At 36.7% G+C, this 19,498-nt stretch overlaps 1 protein-coding gene and 1 non-coding gene across 2 annotated transcripts; one reads left to right on the top strand and one right to left on the bottom strand.

The window, feature by feature from the left end:
• Positions 1–7,652: 7,652 nt before the first annotated feature.
• On the bottom strand, positions 7,653–7,712 carry Smp_198030 (putative leucine zipper protein; the record flags this gene model as incomplete). Its single annotated transcript, XM_018797360.1, has 1 exon — positions 7,653–7,712. One exon carries the CDS (start codon positions 7,710–7,712, stop codon positions 7,653–7,655), a length of 60 nt encoding a protein of 19 aa, XP_018652410.1.
• A 2,212-nt stretch (positions 7,713–9,924) lies between these two features.
• On the top strand, positions 9,925–9,994 carry Smp_tRNA_01759_Pseudo_CGA.1.1. The gene has a single exon. It is a non-coding gene (tRNA).
• The last annotated feature ends 9,504 nt before the right edge of the window (positions 9,995–19,498 follow it).

Genomic DNA, 19,498 nt, shown 5'->3' with positions numbered 1-19,498 from the left:
CGTTTTCATCGACAACTAAAAGCTTCATTATCAGCTTCAAACGTTTCACAGTGGACAGACGCTCTTCCACCCCTCTTGCTAGGTATCCGCAATGCAGTGAAAGCTGACATTGGATACACGGCATCTCAACTCGTTTACGGAACGACACTCCGACTCCCAGGAGAATTCGTGGATCCTTCAGCTTCTTCATTGAACATGGATCTAAACTCTTACACGAGTAGGCTTACAAACGCTATGCGTTCAGTTAAACCTGCTCACACTCGACCTCAATCAACTGATGTTTTCGTTCAACCCGAATTACGACATAGTACACACGTCTTCGTTCGTCGAGACTCACATCGACGACCCCTCGAATCAGCATACGAAGGACCCTTCAAAGTTCTTCAACGCGAACCTAAGTACTATGTAGTCGATAAGAACGGTACGAAAGATAGCATCAGTATCGATCGACTCAAAGCTGCGTACCCAGAAGGAAACCCTAGCTACGTCGATTTTCCTTCGGTACAAGCAAACGACACAGCTACTACACTCGTAGTACCCTACACGACAACCGACACACAACTTGATACTTCGTCAACGTCGATAGAAAAACCTAAAACAACGCGTTTTGGAAGACGAGTAAGATTTCCAGAACATCTTAACGAATATTGCACGTAGGACATAAGCTTTATCTTGAATTACCCTTTCAAAGTTTATTATAAATTTTTTTTAATATGCTCATTTTTTTATTTATATAAAAAAAACAAAAAAAAAAAACAAAACATTTTTTTGAGCGTATATATATATATATTTATATATTGAAAAAAACCAAAAGAAAACCTTTTTTTCCGATCGCTTTTACGCTGTTTGTAAGTATATCAGTTTATTTTTTTCCGCTCATCTTGTGTCCTTACGCAAGTACGAGTGTATTTTCGACATGCACTCACACGTTTTATTTTTCCTCTTTTCCAGGACGGCTGGAAAAGAACGACGAAGTTTCGCAAGGAACCGAAATTTTCATTGTACTATATTTCTTTATTGCTACGTTGTACATTTTGGTCCCATAGTTTAAGGAAAGACGACCAGACGCTGCTAAACGAAGCAAGCTATCAGAAGAGTGTTTACCAACGACAAACTCGTTGGGTTTAAACTTCTGGCTGGTCACGTCTTAGGGGCATCACTACCTCACTAGGGGGGGAGTGATCTGTAGCTGTAAATAATTCCCCAAAATCAATAGCTCATTAAGTGTTCGACATTGGATGCTGACCACGTTGTTTAAGTGGACTTGTTTAGCTGAAGGCTTTCGGTCATGCATCCGCACCAGATCACGTTTCGACTCGGCGTGGGACACAGCTCCTACGTTTCATTAGCCAGCTCATAGAAAAGGTCCTCGATATATTGGTAACGAATCAAATATATCTTTCCTGCCTCTTCTCGTCTGACTTCTGATTTCTATCTGACTGGGAACGACCGAACATAGAAGGTGCTACTGGTATCCAGTTGTAAAACTAGAATATCCGTTGCATCATCAGTATCATTGAGCTTAGGCCGGCCTATCTAGATAAAGAACCACCACACAAGTTATTAGACCGTTTACCTGGCGAAAAATCACAGAATTGACGAGTAACAAAGGAAACTCATTAGAGGTGACCAAATAGATTAAATAAGCACAATCGATTATTGAAACAAGGATATCTACAGTTTGGGTTTAAGCCTAAAATTTAACGTGTCCACTGAAGTTTCGGCCTGTTGAATTTTTTGGTGTGTGTTTGGGGAATAAAAACAACGAAGTAATGTTTTTAACTACCACTTTATCAATCTTTTTAGAAAAGAACCAAAATAGAAGTAGCCATTAGTAATACTTCACCTGCCCCTCCTCAGATCTCCTATGTTCACTTTTTTTAATAAGTTCATAAGCGATCTCTCCCTACACAATCCGCTGAGGACTATAAATCGTAAACACCACGTCAGCAGGGTTAAGTGTGGTGTTTATAAGAACCAACAACTTCTTTGTGTTGATGATAGTTTTGATTTTGAATCCCAAATACGGTACATTCGTTAGTGCTCATCTAATACTTTTTGATTAAATTGCGTTATTGCCAGGATTACTGGTTCATACTATAATAACAATACTCCTAAACATTACAGTAAGTAACAAAGAATGGAGAATCTTCAACTGAAGCAAGTGATGTGATCAGGCTACGCCTGTGGAGTTAGCCATTTTTCTAGATCCGCTAATGGAAGAAAACAGTGAGAAATTTGGGTGGAAGCACGTTACAGGATCTATGTGAATACTTACTATAAACACACTCATCCCTTGCAGTGAAGGCGAATCCTGAAAACAATCTGGGCGGGTTTCACTAGTTGCATTTCCGAACCAACAAAAGTGGACTTATTCTGGACCATCAAAAGTCTTCAGCATCTTAAACGACACTAATTAATTTTATCCCATACCCAGTGCCAAATAAAAACGACAGCCAGCTATTCATGACGGTTTTGTAGTGGCATCGAACATTAACTGCACGACCTTAGAAGCCGAGCATATAATTACTGAAACGACTTTTGTTCAACAGTTGACACGAAGAGGTTATCTATGGAGAACGCGGGAACATTAATCCAATTCATTGGATGGCATGGCTCAGCCTTGTAGGCGTGGCCATTCTTGTGCAAATTATCTCTGCTATTCATATTAAATATAATAATATATTTCTGCAAGGGCAGGTACACGTCATTCTTACAGGCATGACCTACAAGTTACAACATATACTGGTTCACAGTATTCATCCCAAGCAGGGTTGTTTAGTAAATATAGTCTATAAAAGTTGATAGCAGTTCATTCGTTTAGATATAATGTGTTTTCTCCAAAATATTTTCCAAAGGGGCATCGCGTCCACGTTACATATTATATCCAACCTCGACAAAAATTGTATTAGGAATTTGGTCGTGCTAAGTATTTATGTAATGCAGCTTTTTAAGTTTATAGTTGTTATAAAGTAGACTTGTGGAGTGCCTGGTGCGAACTATGACCTTGAGAAAGCGCGTACGTCGAGCTTGTTCCAGATGTCGGAAGTTATATAGCTTTACCCTCAGAGCAAGATTCTGGAGAGAAAGAAAAGAAACCGAGGAGCAGCAAGGCATTTGGATATGAGCGATAACCAACGCCTAACATTTAGTAGCGGAACAGACTGAGGTATGATAGATTATTAGATTACATTGATACTAGCTCATGTTGCTAGAGTGAAATGTGATCAGGGGCTCCAGATGAGAGAATTCAGTAATAAAGAACAATGAGTTGTGATATTTATCAACGTGGAGTAGGTTTGAATGAAGGGAGGGAAGTCAAGCTTGGGATGAGGAAGATTTTTTATTAGAACAGAGAGTGCATATATAGAGTAGAGTGTTAAGTAAAATAACAACCATATCCTTTACAGTCTGTTTTTTTCATCATCCGATGCCTGCCACACAGTTTTCATGTAAAAGTCCGAGTTAGCATGTTATAGGTTGTCTTAGTAGAATAGTTAATCCAACATAAAAATTAGTAACATGAGTCTGAATTGTGAGTGTAGGCAATATCACAGATTGATTGACTTGTTCTCATTCATAAGGAGCCTGATACAAACAAAATGTTCTGCCCCACAAACACGGGTGGATCGAAGTCCTACCGCCAGCTTAAATGTGTTCTCCAGAAGTATGTAACATCATATTAGTGATTCTTACGATACGATGTGTCAGTGTAGACAATAATGTGAATTCCACATAAAATGTCATAGATTAAGCAGTTACATCATAACAAATCTGCAATTTTCAGACTTGGTCTATTATTAGAGCAGTACAAATAACGAAGTATACCATAATTTTACAGTTCCTCGATATCGCCATAAAACTTTGTTATGATTTCACAATCATGTAATATGATTGACATAAAGGACGAAACTAAGAACTGAATCAGTCGATAAATGGTTTCGATCCAAATTTGCATGTTCCAAGTTGTCAAATGACTTCGTCAACTGACTAACTTTAAGATGCCATCCAAAACACCCGGATAAATGAAAATATATTTATGTTACAAACATCCACATCACTGCAAACTGCACATCATCTACACTATCTGTTTTCGCTAATGAATTCGCCGAATTTGATGTTACTGCCTTCAGTGTTTCACTTTCAATTGTATGTGATGATTTCGATTCATGTGATTGTAGCTTTCTTTCATCACTAGGTCACCCAGGATGTAGTAGATTTTTTCTACTCATTTGGATGCTCATTTAGACTTCGTTTTCATTAATGATGTCTTCAGTCACTCAATTCATCCCAATGTTTAAGACTTGATGGAATCCCAAACCTCTTGAAGATATCACCAGCATTGTAGTTTGACAACTCTTTACCAGTAACACCTTCTATAATCGAATCGCGCCCGCCCAGTTAAAATCAGAAGTCAGAAGCGAGGAGGTTGGAAGATATATTTGATGGGTTATCAATATATCGAGAAGTGATTGATCTAGTCTGGCTAATGATCGTAGGAGATGATTCCTACGCCGTTCTGTAACGTAATCTGGTACAGTTGCATGACCGAGCGCCTTCAGCTAAACGAGTCCACTAAAACTAATGTGGTCAGCATCTAATATCGAACACTTACAGAGCTATTGATTTTAGGGAATTATTTACAGCTACACTCCTTTTTAAAAAAATATGCTGACGTTCTATATTATTTATTCACGAGTACCTTTAACAGCTCCTTCTGAACTAATCACATACCGAAAATGTGGAGAAAGAAACAGATCACAATTGTAATTACTCTCAAAAACAGAACTTTCCACACCCTTTATTAACAACCCACCACATATAAATGGCTCCCAAATACCTGTAACAGAGGCTACGAGCTTAACGATCAAAACTATTTTGGAAATAACAGCACACTTCACAGTCGACCTGTGTCAGATGTTTCGGGAATACGGCCCCTAGTGACACCTCTGTTGAAGCATATAGCCCAAGTCATTCCAAACCACATGAGGAATATAAACTTACTCCCCCTGTGCAATTTCAATCAGAAAGTATTTCCACCCTCTACTCCTGGGTAAACTCTTCGAGCAACTTCACTATCTCACTTGATATATCCTCCTCTAACTCTAGATATCAAAATAACGAGCTATCGAAGGACAACCAACCCCTTTTTTTAAACCCATATCACGCCCTTGTGGGTTATAAAAACCTTAATCGAGATACTCTGGCCCATTTTAACTTAGTGGACCATCTGTTTAATATGTCTTATCAACGCTAAGTCCATCTGTAATAAAAAGACGAATTCAGCCCTGTTTGCATGCATCTGTAGTAGGCGTCGAGTCGAGGACGAACTATGGTCACACTACAATCCGATTACGCGCCCAGAAACGACTTGGTCTCTTTGATAACTCGCAAACCAAAAGGCTTTAATTAGTCCAGATAAGGTATATTTATTGGCGATCTCGTGGTATCGGAAGAATACCGAGACGTGCCATTGGGTACAGGCAAAATGGGCAGAGTGTAAGAAAGTTTGAACCAAACAAGGCGGATAGCGGAACCAGAAGTGAGTCTGATACAGTTAAACAAGTACAATAAAACAATCGCTGGTACAATTGGTTACAATAATAATAATTGTTTCTAGTATTCCAATCGTGTTCTTATCGAGACAGGCCGGTCACTATACATCTATCAACCACCACTTTTATTGATATCTGAAGTATGGACTAATAGTAGTATTTGCGGCCAAAGTTTATCTCTCGATAATTCGAGATTGAATCTAAATAATTATTTGTCCCGATTCTAACAATCCACCTTCCTTCAAGTAGTGTAAAACCAGGAGTCCAATACTGAGATTTTGATTTGAACTTTTAACTGCTGAGTTACCATGCCATATGTATTGTGTAATACGACTCTCGGTGTTGTATATTGCTATTTTTCAAAATCATTGGTGTTTGGAATTTCAATCTGGTCGGAACTCGACATTCAACCCCTGTTATTAAGGAGGTTACTAGTGACTCATGATTAAAATCTATAGGCGGAATGTTAACAAATAAATGAATTCAATAACATTGATGTGGCTATACAGTGGCTACACACAAGGCCATATTATTGCCTTAGGACCCGAAACGATCAAAGATAAAAAACAAAACCACTAGTCAGATGAATAGACTTTCATATAAAGAAATAATTTCTTCACCTATAGAATATTAAGACCAAGTAAATATGACGAAATTTCATAAGGAATCGGAGAAAATTAGCTTGCATGTCACTCACTCTTTGACTAATTAAGTCATGAGTGCTAAACCTAGATTTTGGGCATCGTGTCACACTCCTCTACTGCATTTGATAAATATCAGTGCTATGAATGATCATGTGAACTTAGATCTGTACTTTAGTTTTGTACGTTTTGCTGAGAGTGATAACTGACTCAGTCTTTAGACTGTTAGTTAGCTCTTATTGTACAATATCGTCTAAACCATGGTAAAATCAATCTGAATTTATACATTTGTCATTTAAGAAGTCATTAATTAGATCTCATGGAAGAACTTACATTAGTCTGATGTCAAGATGCTAGAGAAACAGCCTCCAAACATAATTTTTGTTACTGTCTGCACTTAATAACGAAGACCGTCTGAGATCTTGTAAGCCTATTTAGTTGCTAAAAATGTAATTTGAGTCAGCTAGCTCTCAAGTAAAGGTTGGTTCCTCGACTGGAAGGCTGGACGGTGACGGCTAAAAAATATATCAACAGCGACTCTTGATGAATGCTTATAACTTTTTATAAGTTTGTTAGAGAAATAAGATTGATGTTGTTGGCTATGCCCTGTAGGACCTAGGAACTCATTTTCTTCCAGAGTAATTATTAGTCCGAAAGGGCGTGGGTCCGGATCCCACCGTCATCACAACCTTTGCACCCGAATGCCCTGGTACAGCTGAGGGTGGGGAGAGTCACCACTCCCTTTCGAAATTCTCTCACACGGTCACAAGTATACAGCCACTGTTAGGAAAGTTCTACTCAATACCTCCTCGCTACCAGGGTGTTGTTTACAAAATCGAGAGGACGGAAAGCTAATATTCAGCTGATTAATCGGGTCGGTGGATACAGACTATCCATCTAGGTGGAAAGGGAAACATATGGAGTACGAATCCAGTCATGGTCCTCGAGTAGCATGGGACTGCATCTCGCAACGTTGTTCCACTGCCTTGTGGATCAGACCTTTAGGTCAGGGTGTTGCCCCCTAAGAAAACCATCTGCTTTGGTCTGGGCACCCGGGCAGTGTCATAGCCCACACACAGATCAAGTGACTTGTGTGGCGCACATTTATTCGGTGCCCCTTTGTACCAATATTTATGTTAAAATAAATAAATAAATCAAATTATCGATGTTATTCTTGGTAGATTGATACGAATATGAAATGGATATTTTACAAGCATTTAAAAAACTGGCATTTTATCAGTGCTCACATAGTGTTCAACAACGTAGCTCTCGTTACTTAGCAACTTAAACTTCCTTAATCACAATACCGTTCGTAAACTAAGCGCAAATTATATAAGTACTAAAGTTATGGAACCAGATTTATACTACTTGTAAGTAGCCTAAGTGACGAAAACGTTTTTATTTCCGATTGAAACATGATCAAAGCATGTGTCTTTCATTGGTCCTATTCAATGAATTAACAATTCACTTCATATTGCGTAGCCTTGGTAATAAATCGGAAGAAGTTATGTAGCATAACAACTTTACCTAAAAAGACAAGGATGAAGATGAATCCAGTTGCGATTATACATTGATACTACAAATAACTAATTTTCTAGTATATAAGCAGACAGATTAATTAAAGTTCACGAGAAAATTTTTATGAATTACGTCAACTAAAAAATGTTGGAAAATGCCTGCAATGCAAAATAAAATGGGTTCTCATTGGAATGACAAATGCTATTGAGATATCGTCTTTATAGACTAACTTTTCCATGTTCATGATCGAAGGTTTGTTTTTAAATTCTCTGGAGGGGTAGTTAAACACTTTACTTTCAATCGCTAGGTCACAAGTTCGAATCTTGCTCTACCTATATCGGCCTAAACAATTAGGTAATATCACTAGCCCCTGTTGAAGCAAGGAGATGTTGGTTAAACCCGAATACGTGAACCTGTAAATAATCGGCTGACTGGATTAAAATAAATGTGGCTCATCTTATTTCCTTGGCGATGATGTCAGTATAACGAAAAATAACGTCAGATGGCTTTTGAAATTAACTAGTGTATAGTATAAACATCATATAAATATAAACATATGAATATTTTTAAAAAATACTAAAAAATAATAGTAATTTTAGAGTTGAAGGCTTGGATAATAATTTATTCATCAGGCGAATAACCTTCCTCGTCTACTATCATCACCGGTCTTGCTATATACTGACGAGGTCAAGATATGGAGAGCAATAAAAAGTAAGGCTGATAGCTTAGAACTTCATAATGGCCTGGAGGAATCGTCTGAATGGTCTCAATTCTGGCCGTTGCCGATGAATACTTCCAAGTGTGTTGTGATGCATATCAGTCATCAAGGTACAGATACGTACACGATGAATAACACTGAACTACCTGTTGTTCAGACACAAAATGACTTAGGAGCCATAGTTAGCCAAGACTTAAAGACTACTGCACGCTGCCGTGCAGTAACCGCCAAAGGTTTTAGAACTTTGTGGTCAATACGTAAAGCTTTTAGTCGTGTCGACGCTAAAACATTTTTGACTTTGTATACAGTATTCGTGCGTCCTAAACTTGAGTAATACATACAAGCGTCTAGCCCCTGTTTAAAAAAGACAGTGAGATTTTGAAAAAGATTCAGAGAACAGCAACTAAGCTGATTACCGGAATAGCGAAGCTCCCGTATGATGCTAGACTGGCCAAGCTAAACCTATTCCCGTTGTCATATCGAAGAACTAGAGGTGACTTGATTACAGTTTTCATATCGCTTAATGATAAATTTGCACCATCCGTCAAGTTTTTCAAAAGAAAGTTGGACCAACTGAGAGACTACTATTGCTAGGACTAACACAGGCCATCAAGCCTCCTGTCTTTTCCAAACTGAAACTGAAACTGAAGGTGCCTTTCGATATTTGGCTGTACAATTATCAAATGGTTTGATGAAACATATTACTAATGGATGACAAAACTGTGGTGTCATTATTTTCTAGTACAAGTTAGAATTTATGAACACTTTTATACAAGAGCTAAACTCAACTAGGGGAGAAACCACAAGTTGGACGGGCGTTACTGTCACTTTCTAGTTTGTGTTTTATAGACAGTGTAAACTCATGACTCCATATCAGGGGATACTGTGAATCTCTATATATCACGATGACTACGATGTTCTTCATCAACTGTGTTGAACTCTAATAATTTATACGTCAAACTTCATTATTTTTTCGGTATATATTGCAAGAACCAACGCTTTCCATTGTTAATGATTATCTCACTAGAGAAAAAGTTACACTATACCAATAATGGCTTGAACTATAGTCAACATTTAAGGCAATTGAGTTAATTAATTCACAAGGAAAATGGCTTTGTATGTATACGTATCTATGTACAAGTATAGTTTGTTGTGCTAACAAACATACCCAGACACATACCCTCATACAGTTACAAAGATATGGAACGATACATATCTGAGATTTGTCATTCAATTTATCATCATAAATTAAAAATTCTAACTTAAAACAAAATATGCTAATGAATCATTCAATGGTGTATGTTTTGTGTTTATTTTGTTATGTAACAGAATGATAAAAATTGCCTGTAACATATAAAAATAAAGTATTAACAACGCCGAGTAATATTGTACTACGGAGAGAGAGAGAGAGAGAGAAAGGGAGAGAGAAAAGGAAACACTGTATCAGTCATATGATTGATTCAGACTGAAGACTTATTTCAATATCTGACTGTTTATATAAGAGTGGATAACGCGATGGCGTTTGAAGCGAAAGGTACTGGGTTCGAGTCCCAGAGTGAACATCAACTCCGAGATGCAGGTACATCCAGCTGACGAGTCCCAAATAGGACGAAACGCGCGTCCTGGATTTCACTGCTAGCCATTATCCATCTCTGCTTACCATGCTTGTGTTTTAAGGCTATATCGAGGCAATACGCACAGTATGCACATATGCCAATAAGAGACTGACCAGTTGCAGTCCTAAACATCAATGGGAAGATTCAAACAAACAATACAAAATGAATTTAGAGCGAATGGTTTCACAGTATTTGAGCACCGAGTTGATGTAAGACATTAAACAGTTATAATATATATTTGTAAAATCTCAGCTAATGAACTTGAAGTAAATCCAATGTTTCGCCTGGCAATCTGGTCCAAGACATTTTTAACGTTGTTTGGATGACCTATTTAGTGTACAATGAAACGAAGAACCATGTACCGCCTAGTTATATTCGATAATTTTGATGTTTGATTATAATTCCTTGAAAAAGCTTTAGCCAGATTGTCAGGTGAAACGTTAGATTTACTTTAAATTCATTCACTGAGATTTTACAAATATATTATTCCTATCTGACTATTTAGTTCTATCATTTCTGACTTAGTTTTAAGTGCATAGGTAAAGGTAACCGATAAGAAGTGAACTCATTGGAGTTTATCTTTATCAATCTTTCTCAACAAGAAATATCCTAGCACCTGTAAGTGTATATTATTCCACAAGTGAGATGATAGGAACTTTAAATGTTAAGCCATTCTTATTACTGAATCCAATAGGTAAAACTACCTACCAACAATATACAACATGAATTCATAGTATTCTACAGATACTTTCGTTATCACTTTGTTTCGAAGATGCGGCTGGTGTTCTAATTTGACAATTAGCTACCAGTAGCACCTTCTATATTCGAAACCTTCCCGACGAATGGAAATCAGAAGTCAGACGAGAAGAGGTAGGAAAGATATATTTGATACGTTATCAATATATCGAGAGGCGTTTGTTCTTAGCTAGCTAGTGAACGTAGGAGCAGTGTCCCACGCTAGGTTGAAACGTGATCTGGTACGGATGCATGACCGAAAGCCTTCAGTTAAACAAGTCCACTTAGACAACATGATCAGCATCCAATGTCGAACACTTAGTGAGCTATTGATTTTGGGGATTTATTTACAGCTACAGTTTAAACTCATATTTAATCCATAAGTTGTGTCTAAATGTATTTGATAATCTACATTGTTCAAATTCAATTGACCAGAGAATCTTTGTAGAAGGATACAATTCTGTAGGCTTTCATCTGTCGTTATAATGTATATTAAAGTTCATGGAACATATGTTCTTTGTCTTCAAAGGTCTTAAAAAATTGCTTTCATCCTAATGAAAATTCCAACTTACTGTATCAAGTAGTATACTAGCTTGTAGTGAAAATTATCATTGTCTTAATTTTAATAGCATATTCTACAATATTTAAAGAATAGATTTAGTTTACTTAGTATTGTTTGTTTGGAACTTTCCATTGATGCTTTTAGGACTGTAACTGGTCAGTCTCTAATTGGCATATGTGCATAATGTGCGTATTGCTTCGATATAGCCTAAATTCACAAGCATGGTAAGCAGAGGTGGATAGTGGCTAGCAGTGGAATCCAGGACGCGCGTTTCGTCCTATTTGGGACTCGTCAGCTGGATGTACCTGCATCTCAGAGTTGATGTTCACTCTGGGACTCGAACCCAGTACACTCGCTTCAAACGCCATCGCGTTATCCACTCGGCCACTGAGTCCTGATAGCCACTTGCTTGTGCGATGGGGTGAAGTTTGAATTCACTTAGTATTGTTTGTTTGGATCTTCCCATCGATGTGTTTAGGACTGCAACTGGTCAGTCTCTAATTGGCATATGTGCATACTGTGCGTATTGCCTCGATATACCTTAATTCACAAGCATGGTAAGCAGAGATGGATAGTGGCTTGCAGCGGAATCCAGGACGCGCGTTTCGTCCTATTTGGGACTCGTCAGCTGGATGTACCTGCATCTCAGAGTTGATGTTCACTCTGGGACTCGAACCCAGTACACTCGCTTCAAACGCCATCGCGTTATCCACTCGGCCACTGAGTCCTGATAGCCACTTGCTTGTGCGATGGGGTGAAGTTTGAATTCACTTAGTATTGTTTGTTTGGATCTTCCCATCGATGTGTTTAGGACTGCAACTGGTCAGTCTCTAATTGGCATATGTGCATACTGTGCGTATTGCCTCGATATACCTTAATCCACAAGCATGGTAAGCAGAGGTGGATAGTGGCTAGCAGTGAAATCCAGGACGCGCGTTTCGTCCTATTTGGGACTCGTCAGCTGGATGTACCTGCATCTCAGAGTTGATGTTCACTCTGAGACTCGAACCCAGTACCTTTCGCTTCAAACGCCATCGCGTTATCCACTCTTATATAAACAGTCAGATATTGAAATAAGTCTTCAGTCTGAATCAATCATATGACTGATACAGTGTTTCCTTTTCTCTCTCCCTTTCTCTCTCTCTCTCTCTCTCCGTAGTACAATATTACTCGGCGTTGTTAATACTTTATTTTTATATGTTATGGTAAATAATAAAAAATATTTGCTAGTCGATTTCAAGTTTAACTAGTCATGGTCTATTCATTGAATTATAACACTAAAACTATTGGTAAGCAAAGATGGATAGTGGCTAGCAGTGGAATCCAGGACGCGCGTTTCATCCTATTTGGGAGTGAACATCAACTCTGAGATGCAGGTACATCCAGCTGACAAGTCCCAAATAGGATGAAACGCGCGTCCTGGATTCCACTGCTAGCCACTATCCATCTTTGCTTACCAATAGTTTTAGTGTTATAATTCAATGAATAGACCATGACTAGTTAAACTTGAAATCGACTAGCAAATATTTTTTATTATTTACCATATGATTGATTCAGGAAAAGACTTTGAAAGTGGATAAGACATACATTAAGGAAATCACCAAACTGCACCACGATGCAAGCGCTAACTTGGATTCCTGAAGGGAAGCGGAAAAGAGGAAGGACAAAGAACACATTACGTCGGAAAATAGAAGCGGATATGAAAAGAATGAATAACAACTGGAAAGCCTTGCTCAGGACAGGGTTGGATGGAGAGGGCTGGTTGGCGGCCTATGCTCCTCAACGATGGGTAACAGGCCTAAACAAGTAAGTAATGTGATTGATTCCACTCTACTTATATATGCTTATCAGTAGTGCATAATATGCAAATATTAATTTTAAAATAGATAATATTATTTCATTTTGTAGGTAAGAAAAGAAAAGATGAAACATTCTCTTAGTAAAAAGAAAAGTTATACCATTCACTACCTTTTCATTTACATATTCTAGACTATTGAATTGTGTAATGGATAACTCAGATTTATTTTCTAACTAATCATGAATTTAATTATTTATTAACATAAAATGTATATGGAATAAATTAATTCATATATGTATATAAGTTGTACTTTTGTTTATGTATATCAGAATAGACGTTTTTTCATCAGAAACAAATCTATGGTGTAGTTCAGTTCATACGAAACTTCCCTGAATTCATTTTGTCAATAATAAAAATAATAATAGTAACAGAAGTTTTGTGGAGATCTTAGTAATTTTATAGTTGAATTCATTAGTCAATTGAAGCTAGACCACCATGGAAAACCTGAAAGCACTGAACGGCAGTTTCTTCCTATTGTAGGACTCCTCAGCAGTACGCACCTACGATCCCGCCTTGCGAGATTCCAACCCAGAACCTTTCAGTCTCGCGCGCGAGCGCTTAACCACTAGACCACTAAGCCGGCATCTAACGGTGGTAATGTCTAGCTTCAGCCGATTCACGAAATTGAGCGACCGTCCATCATTGTCTTCAGCAAGTTACTATCTCATAACAGACCTGGTTGAACTCTGGTCACTGCTTCTCACTAGAACCCTAGAAAGTACCATTAGATGCCGGCCCAGTGATCCAGAGGTTAGGCGTTCGCGCGCGAAAATAATAGGTCCTGGGTTCGAATCTCGTGAGGCGCGATCGTGGATGCACACTGCTGAGGAGTCTCACAATAGGACGAAACGGCCGTCTAGTGCAACCAGGTTTTTCATGGTGGTCTAGCTTCAAATGACTCATAAATTCAACTATAAAATTATAATAACCTCAACGCATATCTGATGTTCAATGTTATGTTTTGATGTTGACTGAATTTTTTTAAACGCTTTTTAAAATGTGATCCTTTAGGATAACTGAATCGATACATTTATGTTCTTCACGTTTATATTAAGTGATGGAAGAGATTTGAGAGAAAGCAGTTATATATATATATATATATATATATATATATATATATATATATATATACAAATATATAAAGTGTTAATATAAAACTGATTAGTTACATTTAACCAATTACATTGTCTAATCATTGAGTAGTGATCAGTCTCATTATGTTGCTTATAGAATCCTTTCAATCAAGTTGCTATATGCACACTAGTCTATGAGACTATACGAGGTGGTTGGAAGTAGTTGACTAGAAACCTTAATTTCATAATAGTTGAGACCCACCAACAAAGCATACGTACAATCTTATTATTATTATTAGCTTTATTCAATATTATATTTTTGGTACAATATAGAATTCTCAGCACAAAGTACTTCAACAAGTTTCCGTTTCTTACTTCTTCGTCCTTCCTGACGAAAAATATTGAGTGATCACCAGTTAGAAGTTAGCAGCCTAGTCAATCGACATCTGGATAATAAACATTCTTCTCGCTGCATATTGCCAGCAACCACGATATTTCTGATTAGGCCTTCTGTAACCTTTACAGCAAAAGGTCTTACACTTTTCAGAAACGCACCTGAATAGGTTGTGCGATTAATAGGCATAATGATGTATTAAAATAAACAAAATTAGATTACTTGTTGAAATATCTAGATGACAGGAACAGGTAGCCCAGGTGTTTAAACAGGCCGCCAGATTTGAAGGAATAGGTTCTCCCGGCGAGACTATAATTCATTGACGAGTCAATCAAAAGCGTTTGATGGATTTCAAGGTCACGGAGCCAACTTCAGTACCTAATGCTTATGTACGGTCGGTTTACAGAGGATTTTAGAGAAGACGTGACAATTAAGTGGCTACAATTAATGGGACTATTAAAAAGTTCCTTTATCTGTAGTCGCGGTAATCAGATGACTTGCGGACCTTGTGTAGACTACCGTGATATTGTCCTTCCATGTAATATATGTTGGAGGAAGACGTCAAATTATAATAATTGCTGCAAACTGTATGATAAAAGCACCAGTAATATTCGCAGATGTTACTGAAGCTTCGGTTGTTCAGTGGTATGAGTATTGTAATGTTATATACGCAATAAAAATGACAAGCTTACACAACCGGAGTACACACAAACAATATTGAAGCTATGTGGTAGAGGCTTAGAGAGATTTCGCGATCTTATCATGGCTCCAGATACCGATTATTATGAAGCCATATGTATGAGTTCGTCTACCGTATGCATTACGATTTTAGAACTATTGAATTTATTTCTAACCCTGACAATTTTTTGGACCATGTAAAAGAAGTGTATCCATTTTGATTCTTTGGTTTCGTGTAATATATTTTTATTCCGTACCAACTGTTTTTTGATTGGCTAGTGTTTCTCAAGGTCATTTGAGATCCGTTCATAGGTCGTCCATAAATTATAATCTCGCCGTTCTCCTTAGTGAATTTACACTTTCAACTATTCAACATCAATTCTAGTGTACAGTATATTCAATCATTTGAATTAATAACTATGTTGCAACTTGATCGATAATAATTCGATCAGCATTAAGAAATGAATGACACGACATAGGTCATTACTCAAGAAACAATTCACGTAGATTCTATATATCTGTTTATTTTATTCAACTGATCGACTATTAGAATTTCTAGTATTGTAGTAAACGAGAACACGAATGGGGGCAATTGAATGTAAGCACAAATTACAGACTATCTCACTAAATTTTGTTAACCATACAGCAAACAGTTAATTTGAAAAATAACAATCAACTGTCTCAATCTTGACTGTTTCTCCAGCAAATATCAGTCTATCTTCTCTGACTTCATTGTTTTTGCATTTTCCTGTCAACTGCGTTTCATTTCAGTTGTTTCCTTATCGGTCTTCTGCCAAAATACATTCTATGTCTGACCATTACCATATACCACTTATATGGATACAAGTAGACCGCACTACAATATGAGCTATCGTAAAACAAATGGTGCAAGATGAATTTTTAAAAAACGTAATGAAGATAAACATATTTTTTCAATCCCCACATATACACATAAACAATGTAATTGGAAATATTGAACAACGTACTAATATCGGCATTATTTCGAGATATTACGTAGTTTTTAATAAACTCTATATGATTTTTCTAGTAGGTTATGGTATCATATTACGGTAGATATACGTATTTGTACATTATGGTAGATGAATTTACAGAACCCGCGATTAAATAGACGATGAACAACTTGGAAATATGATTCGTTATATGTTGTAACGGTATATACACATATAACATAAGATTACTTTAAGGTCAAACATTGGATGTAGTATCAACTATTTGTAGGAATCAATACTGTGGTGTGTGCTTCTGATGTCGATAGATATAAGTAGTACGAAACATTAATCAAAAGTGAAATGTCTGGAGGCAAAAGGTTAAGAAGATCGAAGAAAACAGAACGAGAACAGAGAATGATTGGTGTAGAAATGGAGGAACAATAAAGAATGTGACTAATGACTGATATTTTGCAAATGAGTAATTTACTGTATGGTTTTCAGTTTGTACTAAGAGATTCTGTAGTTTGGTGTTCAAATACATTCAGTTGTCCCTATGTGAGTTCTTGTTCACTACAGTACAAAGAGTTATAGCTGTTTGCTGTAGTCCGAATTTTTTTATTGATATTATTATCATAAATAAAAGTATAAGGATATATAGGATTTGTGAATACATGAAAGTTACAAAGATACACATGCAAGTCGTTTTAAATTGAGCTAAGTCTGTTCGATGCTAGTATTGATATGTAAGTTCTATAAGAAGTTAGTTCTCATGTGAACAAAATCTCTGACGTGGCTTAGAATCTAGCTGGTAGTATTGTTCTTCCGAGATCGTAAATAACCTATGTGATGGGTGACAGCCATTACGAAACGAAAGTGTAGTAGGATTTCCTGTCAACTGTCTCCAGCCATCTGATATAGAATACAGTACTTCAAGATGTCCAGTCACCTAAACTGGAGGCGATATTGACAACTGAAGGATAGAATTTGATCAACGTTCATTCAGTACGAACATGTTTGTTTAAAATATGTAATAAACTATTTAGTACATCAGAAAAATCAACAAATTGGGTTTAGATTTCATCCTTGAGATAGTTATTATGTTCTTAAAAATGCTATTAGTAAATAATCCGTCAAGGTTTATTCTAAGGTATTTTATAAAGAACACAACATAACTAGTAGTTAAACTTGAGGTTTGAGTGTCTTATGTAGACATTATCACAAACATTATTGATGATACCTAAATATCTTGTCAAGGTGTTGAATTTAAAACTCCACTTTCAGGTGTTATAGTTATCATAACAAACATAAACTAGTCGAAAACACAAATCTACCGAAAACGAACTCATAATGAACAATAATCCATCATATCGGCACACGTAAGTTGTATAAAATTAAATTATGCAGGACAGAACTTACAGTAGAATGTTTATCTGACATAAATTTGAAGAGATGCATAGGTTTAGCATTCAATGGAATGGGTATTTTCGCATAGTTATCAGAAGAACTGGTTTGAGCATAATCAAATATCAGGGATTTCAAGCTTTTACTACATTTTTTTACCCCACTCGAGATTGAATAATAAAGAGGCAAGTACTAATCTAGAGGAAAGAGTATATTTGTTTAAGAATGGAATTTCGTGAGGTCAAGATTACTTAGCCAGCTAGAAAGGAACCGGATCGAGGGTTAGAAGTACACATTCGTCTACCAAGATGATATTAACGTTTGGAGCATTGTCAGCTGCTACACATCTACAAATTATGTTAACTACTATCATGTAGTTTTGAAAAAAATCAAATAAATCCATATAACTAATCTTTGTGTTCAAACCATACATTGTCGGAGTTAGGGTTTAAGTGCCAAGGATAAGCCAACTAATCATTCCTCAGACATAACAAGGACAGACATGACAACAACAATGTGCCGAACGACTAAAAAGTTCCTTCAATAATTTTGAGATCTGTTATTGTTAGTTTCATAAAATACATAACAAAAACATTCAACCCATTATAATATAAATTGTGCACCAAATAAGACATAACGTTTAATAGGGGAAATATAGCAAACATAGTTTAGACCTAATATATCTGACGTGTTGTTAGGTCATGGAAATACAATTAGCATTTAACTGAACTGGGATCCACACTGTTTAATGTGGTGGAGAAGGCTTGTAGCTCAGGTGGATAATTTTGATGGAGTTTTGTTCTCTAAGCTAAATGGTTTGGTCATGGAGCTTTCATTGTTCTTCTGAACAACATCATCAGCACAAACTTCAGGTAGAAGTGAAGTGTTTGAATTTTTCCACATATGGCTCATGGCTTGTCTTGTAGACCTTGATCTTGATTGGTTATTGTTGGCCATTAACTTGTCATTGTTTACTTCTTTATTTTGGTTGTATCTCCCATTGATTTGATTTTTGTTCTTACGTTCGACCATAAGTTGCTGATCGATTGATAAATTGGATCGATTTTAGTGTGTTTTTTGATTGCTGATTGACCTGAGTTCCAAGTTTCTAAAAATTCTCTGCACTGTCAATTGATTCATTCAAGAGAAAACTAGACACTCACAGAAGCATACTAGAAAAGGAATAACATAGGCTGCAGGCCTTCTGTCCTTACTACACAAATCTGAATCTGAATCTGCAATTTGACTAATGGGGTTTTATGATTTAACTGTTAAGCTAAATAATTTCACATTTCAGTGGAATAAATTTGACAATGAATTATTTCCAATACTTGCTGAGAATACCATCTAACAATCGTCTTGAATCCAATTTATTAGTTTCGAATCAATTCAAAGATTAAGTCATATGTAAAAACCCCATTGGAAATAATTAGAAAGATTAGAATAGGTTAATGATTATCATGCATGAAATCATTCTTAGCGCTCTTGGAAGCCGTAGATATTCTATGATAAAGAAATAAACAGTGAAAAACCTCTTTGATGAAAGAAAAATTAAAAGGGTGTATAATCTGAGAAAAATTGACGTAAATTAAACATTACGCAACTATAAATAACAAAATGATGTAAATAATCTACTAATTCTTTAAGGATTATACTGTTTACAACTTGAATATGTATTGTAGTGTGGTCTACTTATATCCATATAAGTAGCATATGGTGATGGTCAAACATAGAATGTATTTTGGCAGAAGATCGAGAAGGAACGAACAGGAATGAAGCGCGATCGGCACGAGAATGCA

This window comes from Schistosoma mansoni, chromosome 4 (assembly GCF_000237925.1).
Source record: "Schistosoma mansoni strain Puerto Rico chromosome 4, complete genome".
Classification (NCBI taxonomy): domain Eukaryota; kingdom Metazoa; phylum Platyhelminthes; class Trematoda; order Strigeidida; family Schistosomatidae; genus Schistosoma; species Schistosoma mansoni.
The sequence above is the reverse complement of the archived record's forward strand: the minus strand, read 5'-3'. Positions and strand labels throughout refer to the sequence as shown.